General features: G+C 45.5%; 1 protein-coding gene across 1 annotated transcript; it reads left to right on the top strand.

The window, feature by feature from the left end:
- Positions 1 to 1,339: 1,339 nt before the first annotated feature.
- On the top strand, positions 1,340 to 26,052 carry LOC115460901 (gastrula zinc finger protein XlCGF52.1-like). The gene is made up of 3 exons (XM_030190515.1): positions 1,340 to 1,427; positions 1,526 to 2,483; positions 25,914 to 26,052. The coding sequence occupies exons 1-3, from the start codon at positions 1,340 to 1,342 to the stop codon at positions 26,050 to 26,052; spliced, it is 1,185 nt and encodes a 394-aa protein (XP_030046375.1).
- The last annotated feature ends 1,650 nt before the right edge of the window (positions 26,053 to 27,702 follow it).

Below are 27,702 nucleotides of genomic sequence, written 5' to 3' on the forward strand. Positions count from 1 at the left end.
ATCCCAGAAATAACCAGTGGATATTCCCCAAGTCAGTTTAATAATGGTCTATGGATTTTTCCTTTAGGAAGCCATCCAAACCTTTTTAAACCCCGCTACGCTAACTGCTTTTACTATATTCTCTGGAAATGAATTCCAGAATTTAATTACACATTGAGTGAAGAAATATTTTCTCTGATTCATTTTAAATTTACTACTCTGCAGCCTCATTGCTTGCCCCCTAGTCCCAGCATTCTTGGAAAGCGTAAAAAAGCAACTGATGTCCACCCGCTCCACTCCACTCATTTTTTAATTTTTTATTTGTTTTTATTTTGGTTACATTTGTACCCCGCGCTTTCCCACTCATGGCAGGCTCAATGCGGCTTACATATACAGGTACTCAGTAACATCCCTGAGTACCAGACCACGTATCAGAGAGACCCTTCCAAATTAATAATAGAGATAAGGTGACTTCTAAATTCCACCATGGCAAGAGGAAAGGAAAAAAACAACAGAAAGAATTCACATGTATTGCATGTAATAGGAGCATCAGCTTTATTCATTTTTTTATATAGACCTCTATCATATCTCCCTTCAGTCGTCTTTTCTCCAAGCTGAGGAGCCCTAGGGAAGTCATCCATCCCTTTTATCATTTCCGTAGCCCCTCTCTACACCTTCTCCAATTCCAGTACACCTTCCCTGAGATGCAGCGACCAGAATTGAACACAACACTCAAGGTGCGGCCGCACCAAGGAGCAACACAAAGGCATTAAAACGTACTCATTCCCAACAACACCCAACACTCCAGTACTTTCCCAGGTCAGAGAGTCCGGAAGAAGGGGTGATATTTATGTTAACCCCAGGACCATGTGCTACAGCCAGAAATTGTGTATAAGAAGCACCTCTGCAGTCCTGAAAAGTCTGGTGATCTCACCAGCTCCGAGCTAGTGTTCTCTCATGTTTTCTAGCTCGTAAGACTCCACCCACTGCTGGGACTTTTCTGAACCCTTCAGTGCTCTTGCCTGCCTCCTGCTGCATCACTTCAAGGACAAGACTTCATCATCATTAGGTTGTATAAAGCAGTTCTGCCCTGCTATTGGGTAAGAAGCAGGTGGTCCTAGATTCTGGGCCTGGGGTCTGTGCTTGTGTTTCCTTGCAACCCTTCTTAATAAGGGCAGGTCATTTTTTCCATGAAGGGCCTAGCCTTTGTGCATAATTCTCCTATTGTTGTTGCTTCCTTTATTCTAACAATTTATGAGCTGCTAAAATAAACCTATTTCTATTTTTATAATTACTGCCCTGTTTCATTGCTTGTCAGTATTGTTCAGGAGCTTAGAACTCAGATTTGCATAGTCAGGAGATGTGCTTTGTATCTTTCCTGACTCCACATTTCAAAAATACCATTACACTGCAGGCTGGCCCTGAAGCCACACAGAGAAAATCCCAATGTAAAATAACCAATCTTTCTTATTATAGGTAGGTAATATCTTAAAAACCTCCACTCTCTTCTAACTCATGATTAATACCTTCTGTTTATATCCAACAGATCCTCAGATCACACAAGGAGGGAAGCGACAAAAGAAGCAAAAAGAACCCCTTGTAGAAATAGAAGAGATCCAAAGAAAAACAGAGAATATTTCCCAAAATACTGAGAGGATTAACACAAAGAATTGTAAGCAGAAATCAAAGGAACGGAGAGACCCTGCTGGAGACTCCACGGATGGAGTCAGTAAGTGTGAGAGAAATGACAGGGAGCTCAGTAACATCCCTGAGGACCAGAGCCACGTATCAGAGAGCCCCTTCCAAATTGATAATAATGATAAGGTGACTTCTAAATTTCACCATGGCAAGAGGAAAGGAAAAAAACACCAGAAAGAATTCACATCTATTGCATATAATAGGAGCATCAGCTTTATTTATTCTAAGAGTAGTAAAAGTTCCCCGTTATTTTCAGAACTCCAAATGCACAAAAGGAATCAGAAAAATGAGAAATCATTTACATCTACTGAGTGTAATAGAAGCATCACTCAGCCTTCAGCTCTAAAAAATCATCAACAGACTCACACAGCAGTCAAACCATTTACATGCAGTGAGTGTAATAAAAGCTTCACTCGCCTTTCACATCTAAAAGTTCACCAGAGGATCCACACCGACCACAAACCATTTACATGTACTGAGTGTAATAAAAGCTTCATAAATCTTTCACATCTAAAAAATCACCAGAGAAGCCATACAGGAGCAAAGCGATATATATGTACTGAATGCAATAGAAACTTCACTCAACCTTCACGTCTAAAAATTCACCAATGGAGCCACAGAGGAGAAAAACCATTTACATGTACTGAGTGTAATAAAAGCTTCACTTGGCTTTCATATCTAAAAATTCACCAGAGGAGCCACACTGGAGAAAAACCATATATATGTACAGAGTGTAATAAAAGTTTCACTCACCTCTCACATCTAAAAACTCATCATAGGAGCCACACAGGAGAAAAACCATTTACATGTACTGAGTGTAATAAAAGTTTCATTCAACGCTCACATCTAAAAATTCATCAGAGGAGCCACACAGGAGAAAAATCATATATATGTACTGAGTGTAATAAAAGCTTCAGTCGGCTTTCACAGCTAAAAATTCACCAGAGGAGCCACACAGAAGAAAAACCATATATATGTACAGAGTGTAATAAAAGTTTCACTCGGCTTTCACAGCTAAAAGTTCACCAGAGGAACCACACAGAAGAAAAACCATATATATGTACAGAGTGTAATAAAAGTTTCACTCGGCTTTCACAGCTAAAAGTTCACCAGAGGAGCCACACAGAAGAAAAACCATATATATGTACAGAGTGCAATAAAAGTTTCACTCAACTCTCACGTCTAAAACTTCACCAGAGGAGCCACACAGGAGAAAAACCATTTACGTGTAGTGAGTGTAACAAAAGTTTCACTCAACTCTCACGTCTAAAAGTTCACCAGAGGAGCCACACAGGAGAAAAACCATTTACATGTACTGAGTGTAATAAAAGCTTCACTTGGCTTTCATATCTAAAACTTCACCAGAGGAGCCACACAGGAGAAAAACCATTTACATGTACTGAGTGTAATAGAAGCTTCACTTGGCTTTCATATCTAAAAATTCACCAGAGGAGCCACACAGGAGAAAAACCATATATATGTACAGAGTGTAATAAAAGTTTCACACGACTCTCGCATCTAAAAATTCACCAGAGGAGCCACACAGGAGAAAAACCATTTTCATGTACTGAGTGTAATAAATGCTTCACTCGGCTTTCAAATCTAAAAATTCACCAGAGGAGCCACACAGGAGAAAAACCATATATATGTACTGATTGTAATAAAAGTTTCACTCAACTTTCACGTCTAAAAATTCACCAAAGGAGCCACACAGGAAAAAAAACATATGTATGTACTTAGTGTAATAAAAGCTTCGCTGAACTTTCAAGTCTAAAAATTCACCAAAGGAGCCACACAGGAAAAAAAAACATATATATGTACTTAGTGTAATAAAAGCTTCGCTGAACTTTCAAGTCTAAAAATTCACCAGAGGAGCCACACAGGAAAAAAACATATATATGTACTTGTCAGGTTCTCAGGTTCAGAGCCCGCGGGGCCGGGCTCTGGAGCAAACGTGAGCCCTTGGGCTGCTGACGAGGAGTGACAGCAGCAGGCAAAACCCACCAACCAACGCTGGGCAAGCACACCGGCAGGGACTGCAGGCACTGCCCAGCGAACCGGAACACCTGGACTGGAATCCCCCGGACTGGAGGACACAGGACTGGAACACACACCGGACCGGAACACACTGGACTGGAGCACACTGGACTGGTCCGCACAGCTTCACCTGTGCCTAGCTACTAAGACCCCCAGGAGTTGAGCTTCTGGGTTCGAGTAGCCGACAGGACTTACTGGATACCGGGTGACATAGGGACCAGGACTGGAAACAGAAGTGCTCCTAACCCTAAACTAGCAGGAGTGTTCCTAACAGTAAACTGACAAAAGGACTTCCTAAGCCCTATGCTAAACAAGAGCTCCAAGCCCTGCTCAAGAAAGGGACTTCCTAAGCCCTAAACTAACAGAGCAGGGAACTAAACCCAAAGCTAACACAGGTGCTACTAAGCACCAAGCTACAAGCAGAGCTTTACACTAATAAGCTAAACACAGAACTAACCAGCTACCTAAGCACTGCTCTAGCAAACTAGAAACAACTAACAAGGTGCTTCCTAAGCACTACTCTGGCAAGCAACCAGAAGAGCTCCTAGCACTAAAAGGGAAGACAGGGGAGCCACAAGGAAAAAGAAGGGAAGCTAACACATAAGCCAAAAGTGATTCTAAATCACCAAACACCAACAGCAAAGACTGCAATGCTCCCAATAGCACAAACACCAGAAGTACTTCTAACAGCAAACTCTGCAGTGTTCCTAACAACACCAAACCCTGAAGTACTTCTATCAGCAACAGAGCTTCCAAAGCCCTACACACAGCAATGCTTCCAAAACCAAGAGGGAAAAGCAGGGGAACCATAAGGGAAAAGCAGGAAAGCTAAACACACAGTCACCAGTGCACACTGCACTAACACTAACCTGGACCTTAGCAAAAGCAAGCAGGGAAACTAGACACAAGGTCAGAAGTGCACACTGCACCACCCTACCTAAAGCAAACACCACTGTTGCAAAGGCCCTGAAGGAAACAACACCACTTCCTTATCAAGGCCCTCCCTGATGATGTCACACTCCCTAGACCTAGGCAAAAGCACACTGACCCAGAGAGGCCCAACCCACACCAATGCAAAACCGTGAAACACTTGAAGCCAGTACACCCAAAGAGAGTTAGAGCAACTCAGACTACACCCACAGCTGCAGTGAAGAGACAATTAGCCCCATGCTACTGGAAGCTGCCAGCACAGAAAGACAGAGCCAGCTCAGAAAGGAAAGAGAAAAGAAACAGAAGCCAGCTAAGAAGCTGACCCCCAGGAAAAGAGGTAAGTTTGAGAGGGGTTCAGACCCCAATCATAACAGTACTTAGTGTAATAAAAGCTTCACTCAGCTTTCACATCTAAAAATTCACCAAAAGATTCACACAGGAGACAAACCATTTATATGTATTCAGTGTAATAAAAGCTTTACTGTGCATTTACAACAAAAAATACATAAAAGGATCCACACAGGATGCACAATATTTACATGTACTGCACGACTAATATTCCGCCAGGGTCGTTATGCTCATATTAGCCCTCTCCTCATGTCACTTCACTGGCTTCCTATCCATTTCTGCATACAGTTCAAACTCTTCCTATTGACCTATAAGTGCATTCACTCTGCAGCTCCTCAGTATCTCTCCACTCTCATCTCTTCCTACATTCCTCCCCAGGAACTCTGTTCACTGGGTAAATCTCTCTTATCTGCACCCTTCTCCTCCACTGCAGACTCCGTTCCTTTTATCTTACTGCACCATATGCCTGGAATAGACTTCCTGAGCCGGTACGTCAAGCTCCATCTCTGACCATCTTCAAATCTAAGCTAAAAGCCCACTTTTTAATGCTGCTTTTAACTCCTAAACCTTGTTCACTTGTTCAGAACCCTTATTTTATCATCCTCACTTTAATATTCCCTTATCTCTTGTTTGTCCTGTTTGTCTGTCCTAATTAGATGTAAACTCTGTCGAGCACGGACTGTCTCTTCATGTTCAAGTGTACAGTGCTGCTTACGTCTAGTAGCGCTATAGAAATGATTAGTAGTAGTAGTAGATCTATGAACAATATTGAGCCTTGGTTACTCTAAGAATAAAGGTGGAACATGGGAGTGTAAAAAGTTCTATCTTACATTACTAAGAGATGCGAATGTGGGTGCAGGGGAGACGGTTTGAGAGGATGGGCAGTGCGTGTGGCTGGAGTGGATGTTGGTTATGTTCGTCAACTGTGGGTAATTGATAACGGATTTTGAGGGCAGGTGTGGGTAATATGGCGAGGGCCTTCTTCTTTGGTGGGGGGGAGCTGGGGGGCGGGATCTTCACACGGACCTTGACTTGAAGTGGGTGGAGTAGATGGGGAATAAGTCTTGTGGGAGGGAGGGGGATGAGAAGACACCTATGGGGGAACTCGGGGGGAGGGGGGAAATCGAGGTTTGGGGCTGGGGTTGGTTTTTTCTTGGCGTTTTTGTTATTTATTTTTATTTTTCTTCTTCTTTTCGGGCTGTTTTCTTGTCTTGGGAGAAGGCGTGTGTGATGGGGAGGGAGCCTAGGTCCTGGTTCCTGTCTTCCGCCAGGGTCGCTTTACTCATACTACCCCTCTCCTCAAGTCGCTTCACTGGCTCCCTATCCGTTTTCGCATCCTGTTCAAACTTCTACTAACCTATAAATATACTCACTCTGCTGCTCCCCAGTATCTCTCCACACTCGTCCTTCCCTACACCCCTTCCCGTGCACTCCGCTCCATGGATAAATCCTTCTTATCTGTTCCCTTCTCCACTACTGCCAACTCCAGACTTCGCGCCTTCTGTCTCGCTGCACCCTATGCCTGGAATAAACTTCCTGAGCCCCTACGTCTTGCCCCTTCCTTGGCCATCTTTAAATCTAGACTGAAAGCCCACTTCTTTAACATTGCTTTTGACTCGTAACCACTTGCCTCCACCTACCCTCCTCCTTCCTGTACACAATAATTGATTTGATTTGCTTACTTTATTTTTTGTCTATTAGATTGTAAGCTCTTTGAGCAGGGACTGTCTTTCTTCTATGTTTGTGCAGCACTGCGTATGCCTTGTAGCGCTATAGAAATGCTAAATAGTAGTAGTAGTAGTAGTAGGCAGTGGTAGGCTGGAGGGGCTATGGCTGGGGTGGCCCTGGAGCCTGGTTTCAAAGATTGGATATTTGTATATATATACATTTTACTTGCCCATGACCCCCATTAAATTAATCTCCTGGAATGTCAATGGAGTTTCATCCCCTATTAAGCGACAAAATATTATGCAGGCTTTGAATCGGCAGAGAGCAGATGTGGTTTTCTTACAAGAGACTCATCTGCCCACTTCAGAACATCTCAAATTCAAAAACTGGTGGTTTGGAGACTTAGAGGAGGCACCGGTGCTTAATCGTAAGGCAGGGCTGTTGATCTTGTTTAGGAGGGGGTTGGAGGTCCATAAGTTACAAACCTGGAGGGACCCTAAGGGCAGATTTCTTATTGTAAAAGCTGTTATCTACAAAAAGGAAGTACTCCTGTGCAACATCTACGGCCCTAATGTGTATGACCACAGATTTATACAAGTAATCATTCATAGAATGTTGGAGATGCCGGATGTTCCAATTTTAATGGGGGGAGACTTTAATTTGGTCCACGACCCGAGTTTAGATAGATCTCCTAGCTCTCTGGGGGTGGGGTGTCCTAGTAGAGGTATCCCATTGCTTTGCTCTACATTGCATCTTTTGGATGTATGGCGGGCCTTGCACCCCATGGATAAAGACTTTACCCATCTCTCGAGAGCACATGGGTTACAGTCCCGTATTGATTATTGGTTGATGTCGGCATCGATCTTCTCTAAAGTACTAGATGCAGGGATTGGCTCTTACAGCGTGTCAGATCATGCATTGGTGTGGTGTTCGGTTGCTTTGGGACCAGCTGGGGCAGGGTCATTTCAATTGAGGTTCCCGTTACATTTATATTGGGACGCTGAATTCTGAGAATACTTGTCAAAAAAGTGGACTGATTATCAGACTAATAACGCGGAGCATAGGCATACTCCTGTACTTTTTTGGGAGGTGGCAAAGGCAGTCTTACGAGGAGAAATTATAGCATACGCAGCGTTTAAGAAGAAGGCAAGAGATCGGGAAATTTTGAGGCTGGAAAAACAATTGATTAAGGAAAGGATTCAATATGGGAAATTTCCATCGGAAGATAGACGCAGTTCATTGATGGCCTTGCAGTCCTCCTTGGGGGAGTTGCTTCATGCCTGGGCAGTTAAGTCCATAAAGTACTATAAATTCCAATTATTCCGTCATGGCAACAAATCGGGGAAGTTAATGGCGAAATTGGTCAAAGGAGCAAGGGGTTCCTCTAGGATATCCCAAATAAACCGAGGGGATGGGGTGCTGGGAAGAGATGACTCGGAAATTGCAGAAGTTTTCTTGAGCTATTATAAGCGCCTTTACTCTAGATCAGAGGGGGAGCTTATGGAGGGCAATATGTTCTTACATAGTTTAGACCTCCCACGAATATCGGATAAAAATCAAAAGATGCTAAGTGAACCTATAACAGAAGAGGAGGTGTCGTTGGCCATTCAGCAAAGTTCTTTATGTAAGTCGCCAGGTCCGGACAGCCTGCGAGCTGAGTTCTATAAGCTCCTGTCACCCTCCATTGTACCTCTGTTGCAGTCGGTGTTTATGCATGTTGTTTCTGATGGGACTCTGCCCAGATCTCTACAGGTGGCTCAGATTATTTTGTTGCTAAAACCAGGGAAGGACCCTACACAGCCCTCTTCGTATAGACCCATCTCACTGTTGAACGCAGAAGCTAAGTTGTTTGCCAAGGTGCTGGCAAATAGACTGGCACGGGTGTTACCATCGGTGATAGCTGAGCCACAGGTGGAGTTAGTACGGGGTAGAACAATAACCAAAAATATGAGAAGAGTCCTTATTTCTCTGGAGCAGGTAGAATGACTACAAGTACCATCTTTTTTAGTTAGTTTTGATGCTGAAAAAGCCTTTGACCAGGTGGATTGGGTGGTTTTGTTTGATTCCTTGCATCAATATGGAGTGGGGGAGTTGTATAGCTCACCACAGGCGGTGATTGGACTGAATAGGGTGACCTCGTCTTCCTTTGCGATTGCTAGGGGCACAAGACAGGGATGTCTCCTGTCTCCTTTACTTTTTGTACTCTCAATGGATCCATTGGTTAGGGAGATACTACTACTACTATTTAGCATTTCTATAGCGCTACAAGGCATACGCAACGCTGCACAAACATAGAAGAAAGACAGTCCCTGCTCAAAGAGCTTACAATCTAATAGATAGTGGGTAATCCTGAGATAAGAGGGGTGCAAGTGGGGAAGCATGTATTTAAGATATCTGCATTTGCAGATGACTTACTACTTCATATCACGGAGCCCCAGAAATCTCTGGCAATTCTGATGCATAGCCTTAGGGAATATGGCGAGTTTTCAGGATTTAAGCTTAATTTGGATAAGTCTTTGGCTCTCCCAACTTCTGAGTCAGTGAGACGAGAGTTGGACTGGTTCGTTTCCATTGAAGTGGGAGACGTCTTCCTTTAGATATTTAGGAATTAGACTTTGCACCAGAACATCGAGGTTGCATAGGTGCAATGTGGAGGGGTTGCTGGACTCCACCAGAGACTGGTTGTTGAAGTGGATGCATCTACCGTTATCGCTTCATGGTAGAATACAGCTATTTAACATGGTTTTATTCCCCAGGTGGCTGTATGTACTCCAAATACTACTGATTTGGCTGTTGAAACGGGATTTAAGAGATTTGAAACAGCTTCTGTCCAAATTTTGTTGGGCGGGGAAGAAGCCAAAAATGGCCTTTCAATATCTCATAGGTGCTTGGAAACATGGAGGCTTAGGGCTATCCAACTTGAGAGTGTATAATCAAGCCTGTCTAATACGACATATTTATGTTTCAACGATTTTATTGAAGACAAAATGAACACAGGTGCTATTCCATACAGGTACATGGTACAGAACGAACAAATAACCCGCAATCAGCGCATCAACAGTGTGTACATATAATAACGTCTTCAAACTTTTAACTTCCCCCCCCCCTCACCAAAGAGTGATGTTTCTCATGTGCGTATTTATGCATCCTAATTTAAATTTACCCAATCCACTACCCCCCCCCCCCCCGCACGGTATTTTCCTACCCCCCCCTCCCACTTCTATCCCCTCCCCTCCCCACTATGTTAATTTCGCTGCTCAAACATGCTTTGCTGCCTTGGACATTCACAACTTATTAAGTATAAGACTCCTACCCTGGTGTGTGAGTTTATTTATAAATGGTCCCCATATCTTAAGAAAGCGAGTTTTTCTTTTGTAAGAGCCTTTGGCCTCCTGCACCTCCCACACTATTAATTGGTGTACCTGGTTGCGCCAGTGCCAAAACTCAGGGGGTTCCGAAGAAGTCCGTGTCTGCAAAATACATTTCCTTGCTATCAAGCAAAGTTTCCGGCAGAGTAATATTTCCTCCACTTTCAGGCCCCTAAATGATCCGGGGCAGTCCAAGACCAATTGGATAGATGTTCCTGTAATTCCACCCGGCATCAGAATAGACAGAAAATCCTTCACTCTCTCCAAAACCGTTGTACGGTTGCACATTCCCAAAATGCATGATAATAGGTGTTATCAGATATATTACATTTCAAGCAAGTAGGTGTATCTATTCCACCCGCCCTAAACAGTTGAACTTGCGTGTAGTAGGCCCTATGTACCACTCGAAATGCGCATTCACGGTAGTTCACCCCACTTACCAGTCTTGGTATACCCCTAATATGTGCATCATTATCCCACCAAGCAAGATCTCTCCCCACTTCTACTTCCCATCTTTGCCGAAGCTGGGCTAGCCCCTCTCCAGGCACCAGAGACCATAACTTCCCTTGAATACTGGAAATAGAAGGAGCCTCTTCGGAAAGCTCCGTAAAAAGATCCTGAATTTTCTTTCCTATCCCAGACTTCAATGCTTCTTTATCTAGGGACCTAATATAATGTTTTATCTGACAGTGAGCAAAGGTGTCGCCCCATCTAATAGAAGCGGGTGGGAGTAATTGATCTAATGCTTTAATCTCTCCCTCTTGATCCACTAACTGCCCCACCCAACCAAGTCCCAGTTGCTCCCATCTCCCAAAAGCCTGATTCGTCATCCCAGGTAAAAAAGGGAACCCAGGCTTAAAAGCTCTGTGGTGCATGCATCCCCTCCCAAACATTTCCCTAGAAATTTCCATTCAGTCTGCATGGGGCCTAAAAATATAGACTTCCTAATGGATAAAGGCAATGAATTTCCACCGGCATGCAATAAGGAAATCAGTGTGTACGGGCGAAAAAAAGCTCTTTCCACCTCAAGCGGTGTATTATAGCTGGACGAAAAGACCCAATCCCTAACATGACGCAAGAGACAGGCCATATTGTAATATTTGAGGTGAGGTACTCCCAACCCGCCCTGCTGCCAACCACCCCATAACCTAGTTAACCGAAGTTTAGCCTTTTTATGTGCCCAACAAAATCTCATAATTAAACGATAAAAAACTCTAATATCCTTCTTTAGTAAACACAGTGGCAATGTTTGCAGCATATATAACCACAGCGGAAGGATTACCATTCTAATCAAACATAATCTCCCAGACAAAGATAATGTTAATGGTTTCCAGGTCTCCAATTGCTGTACCGTTTTATCCACTAGCTTTTGAACATTTAACCTATATAATGTCTCAGTCTGTGTTGTAAGAAGGATCCCCAGATATCTAAATGAAGTCGCCTCCCATCTTAAAGGGAACTGTTCCGGCCATAATAGCCAGGTAGAAGCTGGAATCACAAGCGCTTCTGACTTGTCAAAATTTAATTTGAATCCGGAGTATGCTCCAAATTCATTAAAGATTTCTAAAAGCGCTGCCAAGGACTCTCTTGGTTCCGTAAGTAAAACCAGGAGATCATCAGCGAATGCAGCAACCTTAAACTCCTGAGCCCCAATCTGCTCCCCTCGTATTGCCGGGCACGAGGTCAAATCTCTTATCAAGGGATCCAGGTACAGGGCAAAGAGCAAAGTTGACAAAGGGCATCCCTGTCTGGTCCCTCGGTGAATCTCAAATTCATCTGAGCACACCCCATTCACCATCACCCTAGCCTTTGGGGAAAAATACAGTGTCCTAATCGCCCGCACGAACCATCCCCCGAACCCATAAGTATCTAAAACAGTGAATAAAAAAGGCCATTCCACACTATCAAACGCCTTTTCAGCGTCGAAACTGATCATGATGGAGGCCTCACAAGTCTCCTCTAATCTTTCCAAGGAGGCTAAAATATGCCGTATGTTCCGCGCGACCGATCTCCCCTGCACGAATCCCACTTGCACCCCATGAACAATATCCGGGAGCACTCTTCGCAGTCTATTGGCAAGTATTTTCGCTAACAATTTTACCGCCTGATTAAGGAGAGAGATAGGCCTATATGATGTCACCAATGTGGGATCCCTCTGCGGCTTAGGTAAGACTATGATCTGAGCTAGGTTAAGGTGGTCCGGTAGACGTCCCTGTTCCACCCAAGTATTAAATGCATTAGTTAACGCAGGCACTATAGGGTCTCCCATAATTTTATAAAACTCTGCTTTCAGCCCATCAGGGCCAGGGGCCTTCCCTGCTTTACTATTACCAATTGCCCAACTAACCTCATCTTTATTAATAGGAGCGTTCAGTAGTCTGGTATTTGCTTGTGTGATAGTGGGTGTCTCGATGGTGTCCAGATACATATCTCCTCCCAAACCTCCCTCATCTTCCGTGTCATATAAACGTTGAAAAAAAGTTTTGAATACATCCCTTATTTCTCTCTCGTTATGTAATAATTGGCCCTCATGTCTAATTGTCAAAATTTGCCTCGTAGACTGCTTTGGTGCTACCAGCTTTGCCAGCATCTTCCCACCTTTACTCCCGTGCTTATAAAGCTGAAATTTATAATACATCTGGGATTTGACTGCACGTTCGTGTGTCAAAGAATTTAAAGTGGTTTGAACTGCTATAATGTCCTGATGCACCCTGGGCGAAGGTTTTGCCCCAAAAAGCCTCCTCAATCCCGCTAATTGTTTCTCTAATCGCAAAATCTCCCGATCCCTAACCTTCTTATGATGACTAACATAACTGATTATGTTCCCGCGCAATACCGCCTTCGCTGCTTCCCACAATACAGAAGCATCCGTTGTCGTGCCATCATTATGCTGTAGGTACTCCGTCCATTTAGCGATTAAGTATTCCTTAAACTTCCCATCTTTATACAAGTAACTAGGTAACGACCATCCCCTCCTAGAAATGTTTTGAGTCCCCAGGGTCCATATCGCCCACACCGTGGAGTGGTCCAAGATTACGCAGGGCCCAATTTCCGCCTCAGCTATATCCGAAAAAATCGACCGCGAGAACAGCAAATAATCTATTCTCGAGTGCGTGTTGTGGGTCCTAGATTGGTGTGTGTATTCTCTATCCGAGGGGTGCAGCACCCTCCAAACATCTATGAGGTCTAGTAGAGAACAGAAACCAGGCAGGCCCTTCGCTTTATTAGATCCTTGTCCAGGAGGGGGCCGAGATTTATCAACTTTAGGATCCCACACCATATTAAAATCTCCCCCCAGTAGCAATGGGATCGAATCTACTTTGTGTAGAACCGACACCAGTTTTTTATAAAAATTTAAATCCAAATGATTTGGTGCATATATGCTACCCAATAAAACCTGTTGGCGGGCTACTACTGCTGTAGCAAAGATGAAACGTCCTTCTGGGTCTTTCACAATATTAGTAAACTGTGTAGCCACCCCTTTCCTGACAAGTATAGCCACTCCTCCCTTCTGCCCAACTGCTGCCGAAGCAATACAGTCTCCCACCCACCACCTCTTTAATTTGGCATGTTCACCGTCAGACAAATATGTTTTTTGCAGGTACACTATGCTCTGATGCGCTGGAGATAATGTAATATTTTAGATCTCTTTATTGGGGAATGAATGCCCCCAACGTTCCAGGTTATGATCTTAACCAGGTTTTAGCAGTGTCACATATATTATCAACCATAGCACATCCATTACCTCTGAGAGGAGCCAGCCCAGCCTCTGACCCTTCCTACTCATCCACTCACAAGTCCACTTCTCATTTACATCCGTGTTACCCTTTAACCTCGGCAGCGAAGCTGTCAACCCTGTTCCCCCTACCCATAGTGCCTCCCTCCCTATCCGAACCCCCTTCCTCCCCTTATCCCACCCTATGCTCCCACCCATCCCACCTCCCTTACCGATCTGTTATACCCCCCCCCCCCTATTCCCTGATGAACACCCTAGGGTGTTAGGTCACATATAACGCTCTCCATCCCAAACCTTAGTCCACTTTTCGCTCTCCCCCCTTATGCCCTTTAGTAAATCCCCACAATTCCCTTTCACTGAAACTTCTCCCCCCTCCCCCCACAATGAAATCATTTATTCATGCATACAGTTATTCTTCTCACCCTGCCCCCAAACATTACAGAATTCAGTAATCACGTCATGTGCTGTAATCTCTGGAAGTGCTTAGGATCTCCATCCAAATTACTACTACTACTACTATTTAGCATTTCTATAGCGCTACAAGGTGTACGCAGCACTGCACAAACATAGAAGAAAGACAGTCCCTGCTCAAAGAGCTTACAATCTAATAGACAAAAAATAAATAAAGTAAGCAAATCAAATCAATTAATGTGAACGGGAAGGAAGAGAGGAGGGTAGGTGGAGGCGAGTGGTTACGAGTCAAAAGCAATGTTAAAGAAGTGGGCTTTCAGTCTAGATTTAAAGATGGCCAAGGAAGGGGCAAGACGTAGGGGCTCAGGAAGTTTATTCCAGGCATAGGGTGCAGCGAGACAGAAGGCGCGAAGTCTGGAGTTGGCAGTAGTGGAGAAGGGAACAGATAAGAAGGATTTATCCATGGAGCGGAGTGCACGGGAAGGGGTGTAGGGAAGGACGAGTGTGGAGAGATACTGGGGAGCAGCAGAGTGAGTACATTTATAGGTTAGTAGAAGAAGTTTGAACAGGATGCGAAAACGGATAGGGAGCCAGTGAAGGGTCTTGAGGAGAGGGGTAGTATGAGTAAAGCGACCCTGGCGGAAGATGAGACGGGCAGCAGAGTTTTGAACTGACTGGAGAGGGGAGAGGTGACTAAGTGGGAGGCCAGCAAGAAGCAGATTGCAGTAGTCTAAACGAGAGGTGACAAGGGTGTGGATGAGGGTTTTGGTAGAGTGCTCGGAAAGAAAGGGGCGGATTTTACGGATGTTGTAAAGAAAGAAACGACAGGTCTTGGCAATCTGCTGGATATGAGCAGAGAAGGAGAGAGAAGAGTCAAAGATGACCCCAAGGTTTCGAGCTGAGGAGACAGGGAGAATGAGAGAGCCATCAACAGAAATAGAAAACGGGGGGAGCGGGGAGGTGGGTTTGGGGGGGGAAATGAGAAGCTCGGTTTTGGTCATATTTAATTTCAGGTGGCGTTGAGACATCCAGACAGCAATGTCAGACAAGCACGCTGAAACTTTGGTTTGGATGCAAGGTGAGATATCAGGGGTAGAAAGGAAGATTTGGGAGTCATCAGCATAGAGATGGTAGGAAAAGCCATGGGATGAGATTAATGAACCAAGGAAAGAAGTGTAGATAGAAAAGAGGAGGGGACCAAGAACAGAACCCTGAGGTACGCCGACAGGCAGAGGGATAGAAGTAGAAGAGGATCCACCAGAGTGAACACTAAAGGTGCGGAGGGAGAGATAGGAAGAGAACCAGGAAAGGACAGAGCCCTGGAATCCAAATGAGGACAGGGTATCGAGAAGTATGCTGTGATCGACGGTGTCAAAAGCAGCGGAAAGATCAAGAAGAATGAGGATGGAATATTGACCTCTGGATTTAGCCAGTAATAGGTCATTGGAGACTTTAGTAAGCGCAGATTGTAGTGGGTCAAGAATAGCATGTGAGGAGAGAAAATCAAGGCAGCGGCGGTGAACAGCACGCTCAAGTAATTTGGAGAGAAAAGGAAGGAGGGAGATGGGTCGGTAATTAGAGGGACAAGTAGGGTCGAGTGAAGGCTTCTTAAGGAGAGGTGCGACCATAGCATGTTTAAAGGCAGCAGGGACAGTCGCAGTGGAAAGTGAGAGGTTGAGAATGTGACAGATAAAAGGAATAAGAGCAGGAGAGATGGCATTAAGAAGGTGGGTGGGAATGGGATCAGAGGAACAGATGGTACATTTTGAGGAAGAAAGGAGAAGTGTAGTTTCCTCAATAGTAACTTCAGGAAAGGAGGAAAGGGAATGAGGGGAAGGAGAGAGAAGGGAATGGACTAATGGAGGGAGAGGTGGTGAGGTAGAGAAAGCAAGGTTTATCTTTTGAACCTTGTTGTGAAAGAATTCAGCAAGGGTCTGAGGAGATAATGAAGGGGGAGTTGGGGGAGGGGGCACCTTGAGGAGAGAGTTCAATGTGGTGAAGAGAAGTCGAGGATTAGAGCCAAGAGAGTTGGTCAGTTGGATATAATAATCCTGTTTGGCACGTAAAAGAGCAGATTGGAAGGAGGTCAGCATGAACTTAAAGTGTAAGAAATCAGCAAGGGCCCGAGATTTCCGCCAGAGGCGTTCGGAGGAGCGGATACAGGAACGTAGGTAGCGGATATTAGAAGTCAGCCAAGGTTGGGGTTTTGTACGCCTTACAGGGCGGGTCATCAAAGGTGCAAGAGTGTCTAAGGCAGAGGATAGAGTATTGTTGTAAGAAGAAACAGCCTCGTTGACAGCCGTGGATGGTGCCACAGTAGAGAGGAGGTTTGAAACATGGGAGGATACCCTTAGGCACCGATCTTGTTGCAATGCAGCCTTCCAAAGACTAGCTCTCCCAAACATAGGTGACAGTTCTTGAGGGCTCCTTATTGTCACCCCTTCCTCTTTGTTAAGAAAAACCAAAAATAAAGAAAAAATCTCCAAGGAAATTAAACAACCATGATCAAGCGTCCACCTTAGTCTTTGCTCCCACTGCGGTGGGTCCACTATCTGTTGTAAATCCAGTTTTAACTTCTCCACTCAACTCAGCGCTCAGTGTCCAGCTGCTGTACAAACTTCTTCGCTTCTTCGACCGATGCGTAAACATCTGTGGATGACCTGTACGTGATCCTCAGTTTTGCAGGATATAGCAGCGCGAATTTAATCTTGCGCTTCGCCAGCTCTGAACAAATTGTTTAATCGGACCTCTTTCAGACCCCTTCTTGACCCCTCTACACGGAGGGGTAAAGAGTGTTAGCTCATCCAAAAGGCTTTGAATTGTTTCCCTAACCTCCAGGGTTACCCCGTCCCATGGGGGTCTGTTCTGGGGAGGCATCAGAAGCCGCAATTCAAACCTGATCCCCATGACCACTGCTTTCAGTCTATCTGGATCTAGGTGTATCCTGGGCCATTTATGTTCCCACATATATATATATATTTCTAATCTACTCTTTCTGGTACAGTCTGTGTAGTTTATTTGTGTACTAGCCGTTAAGCCCGTTAAAACGGGCGAGCTTTTAATTTCACCTCCATGTGTAGCAAGTCTGCTCTGTCCCCTGTCCTCCCCCCATGTCCAGCAACCCTCCTCTGTCCTCTTCCCTCATCCCATGTCAAGCCACAGTCCTCTGTTCCCTGCCCTCCCAAAGAGACAGTGAGTGTGAGAGTGAGCAGCTAGTGTGTGTGTGCTTGGGTGTCTCTGTGTGTGTGTGTGAGTGAGTGAATGAGAGAGAGTGTGTGAGTGAGTGAGAGAGAGTGCTTGTGAGCTGTTAGTACTCCCTGTCTCAGTGGAGGTTCAGTGTCTCCTTGTAGTCAGTTGTTGGAGCTGTGTGGCAGTGGAGGTTCAGTGTCTCCCTGTAGTCAGTTGTTGGAGCTGTGTGTCAGTGGAGGTTCAGTGTCTCCTTGTAGTCAGTTGTTGCAGCTGTGTGAAAGTGGAGGTTCAGTGTCTCCTTGTAGTCAGTTGTTGCAGCTGTGTGAAAGTGGAGGTTCAGTGTCTCCTTGTAGTCAGTTGTTGGAGCTGTGTGGCAGTGGAGGTTCAGTGTCTCCTTGTAGTCAGTTGTTAGAGCTGTGTGGCAGTGGAGGTTCAGTGTCTCCTTGTAGTCAGTTGTTGGAGCTGTGTGGCAGTGGAGGTTCAGTGTCTCCCTGTAGTCAGTTGTTGGAGCTGTGTGTCAGTGGAGGTTCAGTGTCTCCTTGTAGTCAGTTGTTGCAGCTGTGTGAAAGTGGAGGTTCAGTGTCTCCTTGTAGGCAGTTGTTGGAGCTGTGTGGCAGTGGAGGTTCAGTGTCTCCTTGTAGTCAGTTGTTAGAGCTGTGTGGCAGTGGAGGTTCAGTGTCTCCTTGTAGTCAGTTGTTGGAGCTGTGTGACAGTGGAGGTTCAGTGTCTCCTTGTAGTCAGTTGTTGGAGCTATGTGTCAGTGGAGGTTCAGTGTCTCCTTGTAGTCAGTTGTTAGAGCTGTGTGGCAGTGGAGGTTCAGTGTCTCCTTGTTGTCAGTTGTTGGAGCTGTGTGACAGTGGAGGTTCAATGTCTCCTTGTAGTCAGTTGTTGGAGCTGTGTGCCAGTGGAGGTTCAGTGTCTCCTTGTAGTCAGTTGTTGGAGCTGTGTGGCAGTGGAGGTTGAGTGTCTCCTTGTAGTCAGTTGTTGGAACTGTGTGGCAGTGGAGGTTGAGTGTCTCCTTGTAGTCAGTTGTTGGAGCTTTGTGGCAGTGGAGGTTCAGTGTCTCCTTGTAGTCAGTTGTTGGAGCTGTGTGGCAGTGGAGGTTCAGTGTCTCCTTGTACTCAGTTGTTGGAGCTGTGTGGCAGTGGAGGTTCAGTGTCTCCTTGTAGTCAGTTGTTGGAGCTGTGTGGCAGTGGAGGTTCAGTGTCTCCTTGTAGTCAGTTGTTGGAGCTGTGTGTCAGTGGAGGTTCAGTGTCTCCTTGTAGTCAGTTGTTGGAGCTGTGTGGCAGTGGAGGTTCAGTGTCTCCTTGTAGTCAGTTGTTGGAGCTGTGTGGCAGTGGAGGTTCAGTGTCTCCTTGTAGTCAGTTGTTGGAGCTTTGTGGCAGTGGAGGTTCAGTGTCTCCTTGTAGTCAGTTGTTGGAGCTGTGTGGCAGTGGAGGTTCAGTGTCTCCTTGTAGTCAGTTGTTGGAGCTGTGTGGCAGTGGAGGATCAGTGTCTCCTTGTAGTCAGTTGTTGGAGCTGTGTGGCAGTGGAGGTTCAGTGTCTCCTGTGTGGCAGTGGAGGTTCAGTGTCTCCTGTGTGGCAGTGGAGGATCAGTGTCTCCTTGTAGTCAGTTGTTGGAGCTGTGTGGCAGTGGAGGTTCAGTGTCTCCTTGTAGTCAGTTGTTGGAGCTGTGTGGCAGTGGAGGTTCAGTGTCTCCTTGTAGTCAGTTGTTGGAGCTGTGTGGCAGTGGAGGTTCAGTGTCTCCTTGTAGTCAGTTGTTGGAGCTGTGTGGCAGTGGAGGTTCAGTGTCTCCTTGTAGTCAGTTGTTGGAGCTGTGTGGCAGTGGAGGTTCAGTGTCTCCTTGTGGTCAGTTGTTGGAGCTGTGTGGCAGTGGAGGTTCAGTGTCTCCTTGTAGTCAGTTGTTAGAGCTGTGTGGCAGTGGAGGTTCAGTGCCTCCTTGTAGTCAGTTGTTGGAGCTTTGTGGCAGTGGAGGTTCAGTGTCTCCTTGTAGTCAGTTGTTGGAGCTGTGTGGCAGTGGAGGTTCAGTGTCTCCTTGTAGTCAGTTGTTGGAGCTTTGTGGCAGTGGAGGTTCAGTGTCTCCTTGTAGTCAGTTGTTGGAGCTGTGTGGCAGTGGAGGTTCAGTGTCTCCTTGTAGTCAGTTGTTGGAGCTGTGTGGCAGTGGAGGTTCAGTGTCTCCTTGTAGTCAGTTGTTGGAGCTTTGTTGGAGCTTTGTGGCAGTGGAGGTTCAGTGTCTCCTTGTAGTCAGTTGTTGGAGCTGTGTGGCAGTGGAGGTTCAGTGTCTCCTTGTAGTCAGTTGTTGGAGCTTTGTTGGAGCTTTGTGGCAGTGGAGGTTCAGTGTCTCCTTGTAGTCAGTTGTTGGAGCTGTGTGGCAGTGGAGGTTCAGTGTCTCCTTGTAGTCAGTTGTTGGAGCTGTGTGGCAGTGGAGGTTCAGTGTCTCCTTGTAGTCAGTTGTTGGAGCTGTGTGGCAGTGGAGGTTCAGTGTCTCCTTGTAGTCAGTTGTTGGAGCTGTGTGGCAGTGGAGGTTCAGTGTCTCCTTTTAGGCAGTTGTTAGAGCAGTTTGAAACGCAGGCTCATTTTTCAGTCGTGTGCCGGTCTCCCTCCCCCCTTCCCCCCTCCCCGCATACATGTTGTTGTTCCGCCCCTTCTGCTGACTCCTGCTGTTCAGTGAGCCAAAGGGGCGGGACAGCTATGGCTTTGCTTCATGCTGCAAAGCAGGACTTGTGTGTGTGTGTGTGTGTGTGTGCTGCGAGTGAATGTACCTGTTTACCTTTTTCTGTTGGCCCCAGAACGTTTTTTGATCCCTGCTTGGTTTCTGCTGTGGGTTTTTTTAGTTTCCTTGGCCACTTCGTCGTTCCTGCTGTGCCCTTGTACATGGTGGTTCTCTTCTCCATCCTCCCTCCCTCCCCCATTGATGTCCACGCCCCCTCCTTCCCTCCCTATTGGCTGCATTACGTCCTCCTCCGATTTCCACGCCCCCTCCCCTCCATATTGGCTGCATTACGTCCTCCTCCGATTTCCACGCCCCCTCCCCTCCCTATTGGCTGCATTACGTCCTCCTCCGATTTCCACGCCCCCTCCCTATTGGCTGCATTACATCTTCCTCCGTTTTCCACGCCCCCTCCCCTCCCTATTGGCTGCATTACGTCCTCCTTCGTTTTCCACGCCCCCTCCCCTCCCTATTGGCTGCATTATGTCCTCCTCCGATTTCCACGCCCCCTCCTCCCCTCCCTATTGGCTGCATTACGTCCTCCTCCAATTTCTACGCCCCCTCCTTCCCTCCCTATTGGCTGCATTACATCCTCCTTCATTTTCCACGCCCCCTCCCCTCCCTATTGGCTGCATTACGTCCTCCTCCAATTTCTACGCCCCCTCCTTCCCTCCCTATTGGCTGCATTACATCCTCCTTCATTTTCCACGCCCCCTCCCCTCCCTATTGGCTGCATTACGTCCTCCTCCAATTTCCACGCCCCCTCCTTCCCTCCCTATTGGCTGCATTACGTTCGGTACAGGAGCTGCTGGTGGAGGCGGGGTTTGGAGTGTTGCTCCTTGAATGTTCGGTCTCTACTGCGCATTTGCGGTGAGTACGGTCACTCGCAATTTATATGTTTGATAGCAGATAATAAGGAAAGAGTACATATAATACAATATGTAGGAATAAAGACAAGGATAGTTTTCAGGAATAAGATCTTATTTATTCTTACCAAGATAAAGTCTTCAGTTTAACACGGGTTCAAATGCACAGAGCTCTGCCGTCGGTCAAGTGCTGTAGAAGCTTCTAACTTTTCTGTCTGAATGTTAACTCTTTTATAGGCACAGATCTCAATGGCAGTACCTATTTTTTTCATCTTATTGGCCAATATCTCTGTACCAATTTTTTTCCCTTTTCCGGCAGATGGTCATTTGTACTTTTGTAACATCTTGTACCAACTTCTTTCCTGTTCTAGTTATTTTGAAACATTTCTTTTTTTTTTCCTTTCCGCCCAGGTGTCCATCTCTACCCAACTGTCTTTTCCGGTAAACATCTCTTTCTTTTGCTATTTCAAAACCTCGCATCATTTCCCTCACCCTGAACATCTTGCCTTTATCTTATATAGAAACATCCAGTTTCACAATCTATTTTTATATAATCTTATGACCTGTGTGCCATGTTATAGAAATACAAGCTAGATTTTACAAACCATTTTTATCTATTATTCTATCATCATATATGCTATATTCAATTTGTAATTAGTTTCAGGTTTTATTAAGACTGCATCATATGGTCCTGCGCTTGCAGGTTCTCAACTGTTATGCCATTAGTGGGTTATCAGGCCTAGTCCAGGCTTCTCTGCTGACCTAAGTCCTGTAACCTGGCTTACCACCATTCCAGTGGATACTCTAGCTCCAATCCATATTAACATTCCCCTCTTCACCCTATCCCATAGGGTGACACCAGGGTTCACGTACCATGGTACCATCCATTCCAGAAGGTATCCTTGTAAAACTGTTGTTCTGCAGAGTCTATTCTAAAACCTGATATGGTCAAATTACTGATATTCAGATCATAACATAGGCACTACTTCAGTCATTTCTTTTATACCAATACTTTTGCTCAACCCATTAATATGCAGGTTCTATTCTTACTCTTATATAGGTGTGTACATATATTCATAACAATCAATCATTCCTTTGGTTATATACTGATTATAGGTTATATATAGAGTTTTGCATTGATTATATAGTTATATTTGATTATATACTTATATTTCTTTGTTTTTATTGCATTATTTCATAAAGCTTTACGTTCTATATTGTATCCCTGTGTGCTATATTTGATTATACAGTGGCAGACATTTCTACCATGTCTCTAGCATTTGCATAGCGATTGGTCCTTCTCAGAGGGAGATAGTCCAATGTGTTATCTAGCATGTAGGTCGGGGCATCTCCGTAAATGATTTTATGAACAATCGTGCAGATCTTGAACGCAATACGTTCTTTAAGTGGAAGCCAGTGTAGTTTCTCTCTTCGGGGGTTTGCACGTTCATCTTTTGTTTTTCCAAATATGAGTCTAGCTGCGGTATTCTGGGCTGTTTGAAGTTTCTTGATGGTCTGTTCTTTACAGCCGGCGTAGAGTGCATTGCAATAGTCCAGGTGGTTTAGTACCATTGACTATACCAGATTACGAAAAATGGCCCTTGGGAAGAAAGGTTTTACTCTTTTGAGTTTCCACATGGAGTGGAACATCTTCTTAGTTGTATTCTTCACGTAGTTTTCGAGTGTGAGATTTCGATCAATGGTAACTCCAAGAATTTTCAGAGTGTTTGAGATGGGAATGGAAAAGTTTGGGGTGATTATGGTGGTGAATTTACTTGTGTTATGTTGTGAGGTGAGTATAAGACATTGTGTTTTTTCTGCGTTTTTAGCTGAAATGCATCCGCCCAGGAATGCATGATTTGGAAGCTTTGGTTGATGTTGTTGGTGATTTCCTTTAGATCATGTTTGAACGGGATGTAGATCGTGACATCATCTGCATATATGTATGGATTGAGGTTTTGATTGGCTAGTAGCTTGGCTAGGGGTATCATCATTAGGATGAGCAAAATTTTACCCCACTAGAGCTTGAACAGGAGTATTATGTGCCCTGGCATGTTAATTATTTGTTGCAGGAAACGGGGAAGGGGTTGCCAAGGGAGCTACGGCACAGTATAGTATTGAAGTCAATACGAGAGAAGTGGAGATACTTGGTGCCTATGTTGGGGGGGGGGGACCCCGGAACTTCGGCCCAGATACCTATTGGGGGTAATTTGCAATTCCCCCCAGGTCAGGACAATGTTAGTTTTAGGAGATGGGCTGAGCAGGGATTAACTCTCTTAAGGCATGTGATGGATGAGGAGGGCAGAATGCTCAGTTGGGCGCAACTGCAGACTCAACGAGGGGTGGGAGCTAGAAATCTGTTAGCATACTTACAACTGCAGCATTACTATAAATCTTTAGATGGGGGGGGATTGGCTCTCAAATTGGGAAAGCACTTAGATGAATTTTTTGGACAATTTCAAGAGGGGGTGCTGTCAGTTTCCCTGCTCTATAAGGAGTTACAAAGACGGGTGGAGAGTGGACCCCGAATGGCGCTTTTAGAAAGGTGGAATCGGGAATTAGGGGAGCAGATGGTGGGGTCAGATCTGATGGCTTTGATTAAAATAATCCCGGAGGTCTCCATCAGTGCAGAGCTGAGGGAGTGCCAATATAGGGTATTACACAGAGCGTATTTTACACAGGAGCAGCTGTTTCGGTTTGGGGGTATGGAAACACCAATCTGTTCAAAGTGTAAGCAGGGAAACAACTCTTTCTTTCATGCTTTTTGGGAGTGTCCTGGAGTGAAAACATTTTGGGCAGGGATTTTGAATTATGTTGGGGGACTGTGGAGCTGTTCTCTGCCGATGACACCTGCAGGACTGCTTTTAGACAAGTGTGAGAAATTCGGGGTTCGTAAGCGGGAAATGATACATTTTATAAGGAAAGCGACAGCTCTGGGGAAGAGAGTTATACTGGGAGATTGGCTAGGAGATGGGAATCCTTCTTTTTGGTCATGGTGAAATCGATTACACGCGTTAATGCTGCTGGAAAAAAGAGGGGCCTGGGGTTCTCCAAAACGAAAGCATTTCTTCTTTGGGAGGCATATCTTCAATCCCTTCCACATAGGGCGAGGAGTCTGATTCTGAATAATATATAATTTTTTTTCTACTGGTGCTGGTTGGGCGTTAATGGATTGAAGTAGTTTGGGGTGCTTCCTTCCTGCTGCACAGGCTGGATCCTTGTGGGGGGGGCACCCCCTCCTGGGTTATTTTTTTTCTTCTCTTTCTTCCTCTCTTTAGTTTGTTTTGTGGGTATCACTAAATAATTATTGGATAAAGGATAGAAGGGGGAAGGTAGAGATTTCCATTGGAGGGAGACAATTCTCCTTCATCACCCTGGGAGGTCATTAGAGCCCAGGCCTCAAGGGGTATTGATGAGGAGAGATTGCATAAGAGAAGGGGGAAGGAACATGTGAATGATAGTGATCTATTGGTATGAAGCCTTCGGTCATTCCTCTTCCGGGAGTTAGGAATGTATTCATGTGGATAATACTGCTTCTATCAGGGGTAGGATGAGAGGGTTGATAGTACATAAGTAATGCCATACTGGGAAAAGACCAAGGGTCCATCGAGCCCAGCATCCTGTCCACGACAGCGGCCAATCCAGGCCAAGGGCACCTGGCAAGCTTCCCAACGTACAAACATTCTATACATGTTATTCCCGGAATTGTGGATTTTTCCCAAGTCCATTTAGTAGCGGTTTATTGACTTGTCCTTTAGGAAACCGTCCAACCCCTTTTTAAACTCTGCTAAGCTAACCGCCTTCACCACTTTCTCCGGCAACGAATTCCAGAGTTTAATTATACGTTGGGTGAGTTTAATTATATGTTGGGTGGAGAATGGGAGAGAAGAAAAGAGGGGGGAGGGGGTAAGGAGGGATGGGGGAGGTAACTTTTGTAAAACAGTTGATACTGGCTATTTTTTTTTTAATTTTTGCTACATTTGTACCCTGCACTTTCCCACTCATAGCAGGTTCAATGCGGCTTACATATTATATACAGGTACTTATTTTTACCTGGGGCAATGGAGGGTTAAGTGACTTGCCCAGAGTCACAAGGAGCTGCCTGTGCCTGCAGTAGGAATCGAACCCAGTTCCCCAGGACCAAAGTCCACCACGCTAACCACTAGGCCACTATGTTAGTATGCACTATGTTTTGTTAGTTCCATATATATCACATACTGTACTGGCAATGTTTATGGTGTTGAAGTATCAATAAAAAATTGTTTAAAGATAAAAGTTTCACTCAACTCAACTCAACTAAAAACTCACTAAATGATCCACAAGGGATACAAACCATTGACATGCATAGGACCCAACTTTTCAAAATGAATGGGGGTGCTGAATTTTTTTTTTTTTACAGGTGGTGCATTCTACTCTCCCCTCCCTCCGAGTTCCAGGACCCCTCCCAGTTCCAGGCCCCCCTCCCCTCCCTGTTCCAGGCCTCCCTTCCTTTCCTCCCTCTAAGTTCCAGGGCCGGGCCCCTCCCTCTATACAAGTTCTAGGGTCCCCTTCCTCCGAGTTCCAGGGCCCCCTCCCTCCCTTCGAGTTCCGGGCCCCCTTCCTCTGAATTTTAAAAGTCATCTTACCTCGTTGGGGTTATGGTGGCAGCAGCAGTGAAAAGCATGCAGGCTCAGCGCTTCAGCCTTCCCTTCTCTCTCAGCTCTGGTCCCGCCCTCATTATTTCCGCAAGGGTGGGACCAGAGCTGAGAGAAGGGAAAGCTGAAGTGCCGAGCCTGCACGCTTTTCACTGCTGCTGCCACCGTAAACCCGATGAGGTACGATGACTTAAAATTCGGAGGGAGGGGGCCCAGAACTCAAAGGGAGAGAGGGAGGGACTTTTGAAATTCTGGGCTGGCGAAGGGAACTTCCGGTGGGTGAAATATTGGGGGTGCTCGAGCACCCACAGCACCCATGGAGTTGGCGCCTATGTATACATGTACTGAGTGTAATAAAAGCTTCACTCAGCTTTCACATCTAAAAATTCACCAAAAGATTCACACAGGAGACAAACCATTTATATGTACTGAGTGTATTAAAAGCTTTACTGTGCATTTACATCAAAAAATACATTAAAGGATCCACACAGGATGCAAACTATTTACATGTACTGAGTGTAATAAAAGCTTCATTCATCTAAAAATTCATCAGAGGAGCCACACAGGAGAAAAAACTTATATATGTACTGAGTGTAATAAAAGCTTCACTCAACTTTCAAATCTAAAAACTCACCAAATGATCCACAAGGGCCACAAACCATTTACATGTACCAAGTGTAATTTATTTATTTATTTATTATTTATTGCATTTGTATCCCACATTTTCCCACCTATTTGCAGGCTCAAAGTGGCTTACAATATTTCATGGATAGTGGAAATGAGAAAAGAATATACATTTGGTGTTACAGAAGGATTTTGGGATGTGTGGTAAAGAAATACATAATAATAATAAAGCAGAAGGCAATTATTAGACATTACTGGATATAAGTGGAGTATTTCACATGTGTTGATCTTTGTGGTATATTTTGTCAAAGAGATGGGTCTTCAGTAGTTTGCGGATGTTAGTCAGTTCATAGATTGCTCTTAGGTTGCTTGGCAACGCGTTCCAGAATTGCGTGCTCATATAGGAAAAGGTTGATGCGTGCATTAGTTTGTATTGTAGACCTTTACAGTTGGGGAAATGAAGATTAAGGAATGTGCGAGATTATTTTTTTAGCATTCCTGGGTGGTGTCAGGTTCTCAGGTTCAGAGCCCTTGGGCTGCTGACGAGCGACAGCAGCAGGCAAAACCCACCAACCAATGCTGGGCAAGCACACCGGCACCGGCAGGGACTGCAGGCACCGCCCAGGGAGCCGGAACACACGGACTGGAATCCCCCGGACTGGAGGACACAGGACTGGAACACACTGGACTGGAACACCCTGGACTGGTCCGTACAGCTTCACCTGCACTTAGCCACTGCCCCCCAAGGGTTGAGCCCCTGGATTCGAGTGGCCGGCAGGACTTACTGGATGACACCGGATGACACAGGGACCAGGACTGGAAACAGAAGTACTCCTAAATCCTAAACTGACCTAAGTGCTCCCAAGCCCTAAACCAACAGAAGTGTTCCTCACAGTAAACTAACAAAAGGACTTCCTAAGCCCTATACTAACAGGAGTGCCCCAAGGCACTGACCTAACAGGAGTGCTTCTCACAGCTCCAAAAGGAAAAGCAGGGGAGCCACAAGGAAGAACAGGGAAGCTAAACACATAAGCTAATAAAGGTGCTTCCTAAGCACCAAACTTCAGCAGACCTAACACAGGTGCTCTGAGCACCAAGCTACAGAAGCTCTACAACTCTAAACTAGGGTGCTCCCATGCACCAAACAACCAGAAGAGCTCCTAGCACTGAAAGGGAAGACAGGGTAGCCACTAGTGAAAAAACAGGGAAGTTAAACACGTAAGCCAAAAGTGCTTCCAAAGCACCAAACACAACCGTGCTTCTAAAGCACCAAACACAGCAGAGCTTCCAAAGCCCTAGACACAGAAGTGCTTCTAAAGCACCCAGAGGTAGGGTTACCATACGTCCGGATTTCCCCGGACATGTCCTCTTTTTGAGGGCATGTCCGGGGCGTCCGGCGGATTTTGCCCGCGCCCACGTTTGTCCGGATTTCTGGACAAACGTGGGCGCGGGTGCGGGCAGGCGCGTGCGTGCGGTGGGCGTGTGGGCGGGCGATCGGCGCGTG

Source organism: Microcaecilia unicolor, chromosome 1 (genome assembly GCF_901765095.1).
Source record: "Microcaecilia unicolor chromosome 1, aMicUni1.1, whole genome shotgun sequence".
Lineage (NCBI taxonomy): Eukaryota > Metazoa > Chordata > Amphibia > Gymnophiona > Siphonopidae > Microcaecilia > Microcaecilia unicolor.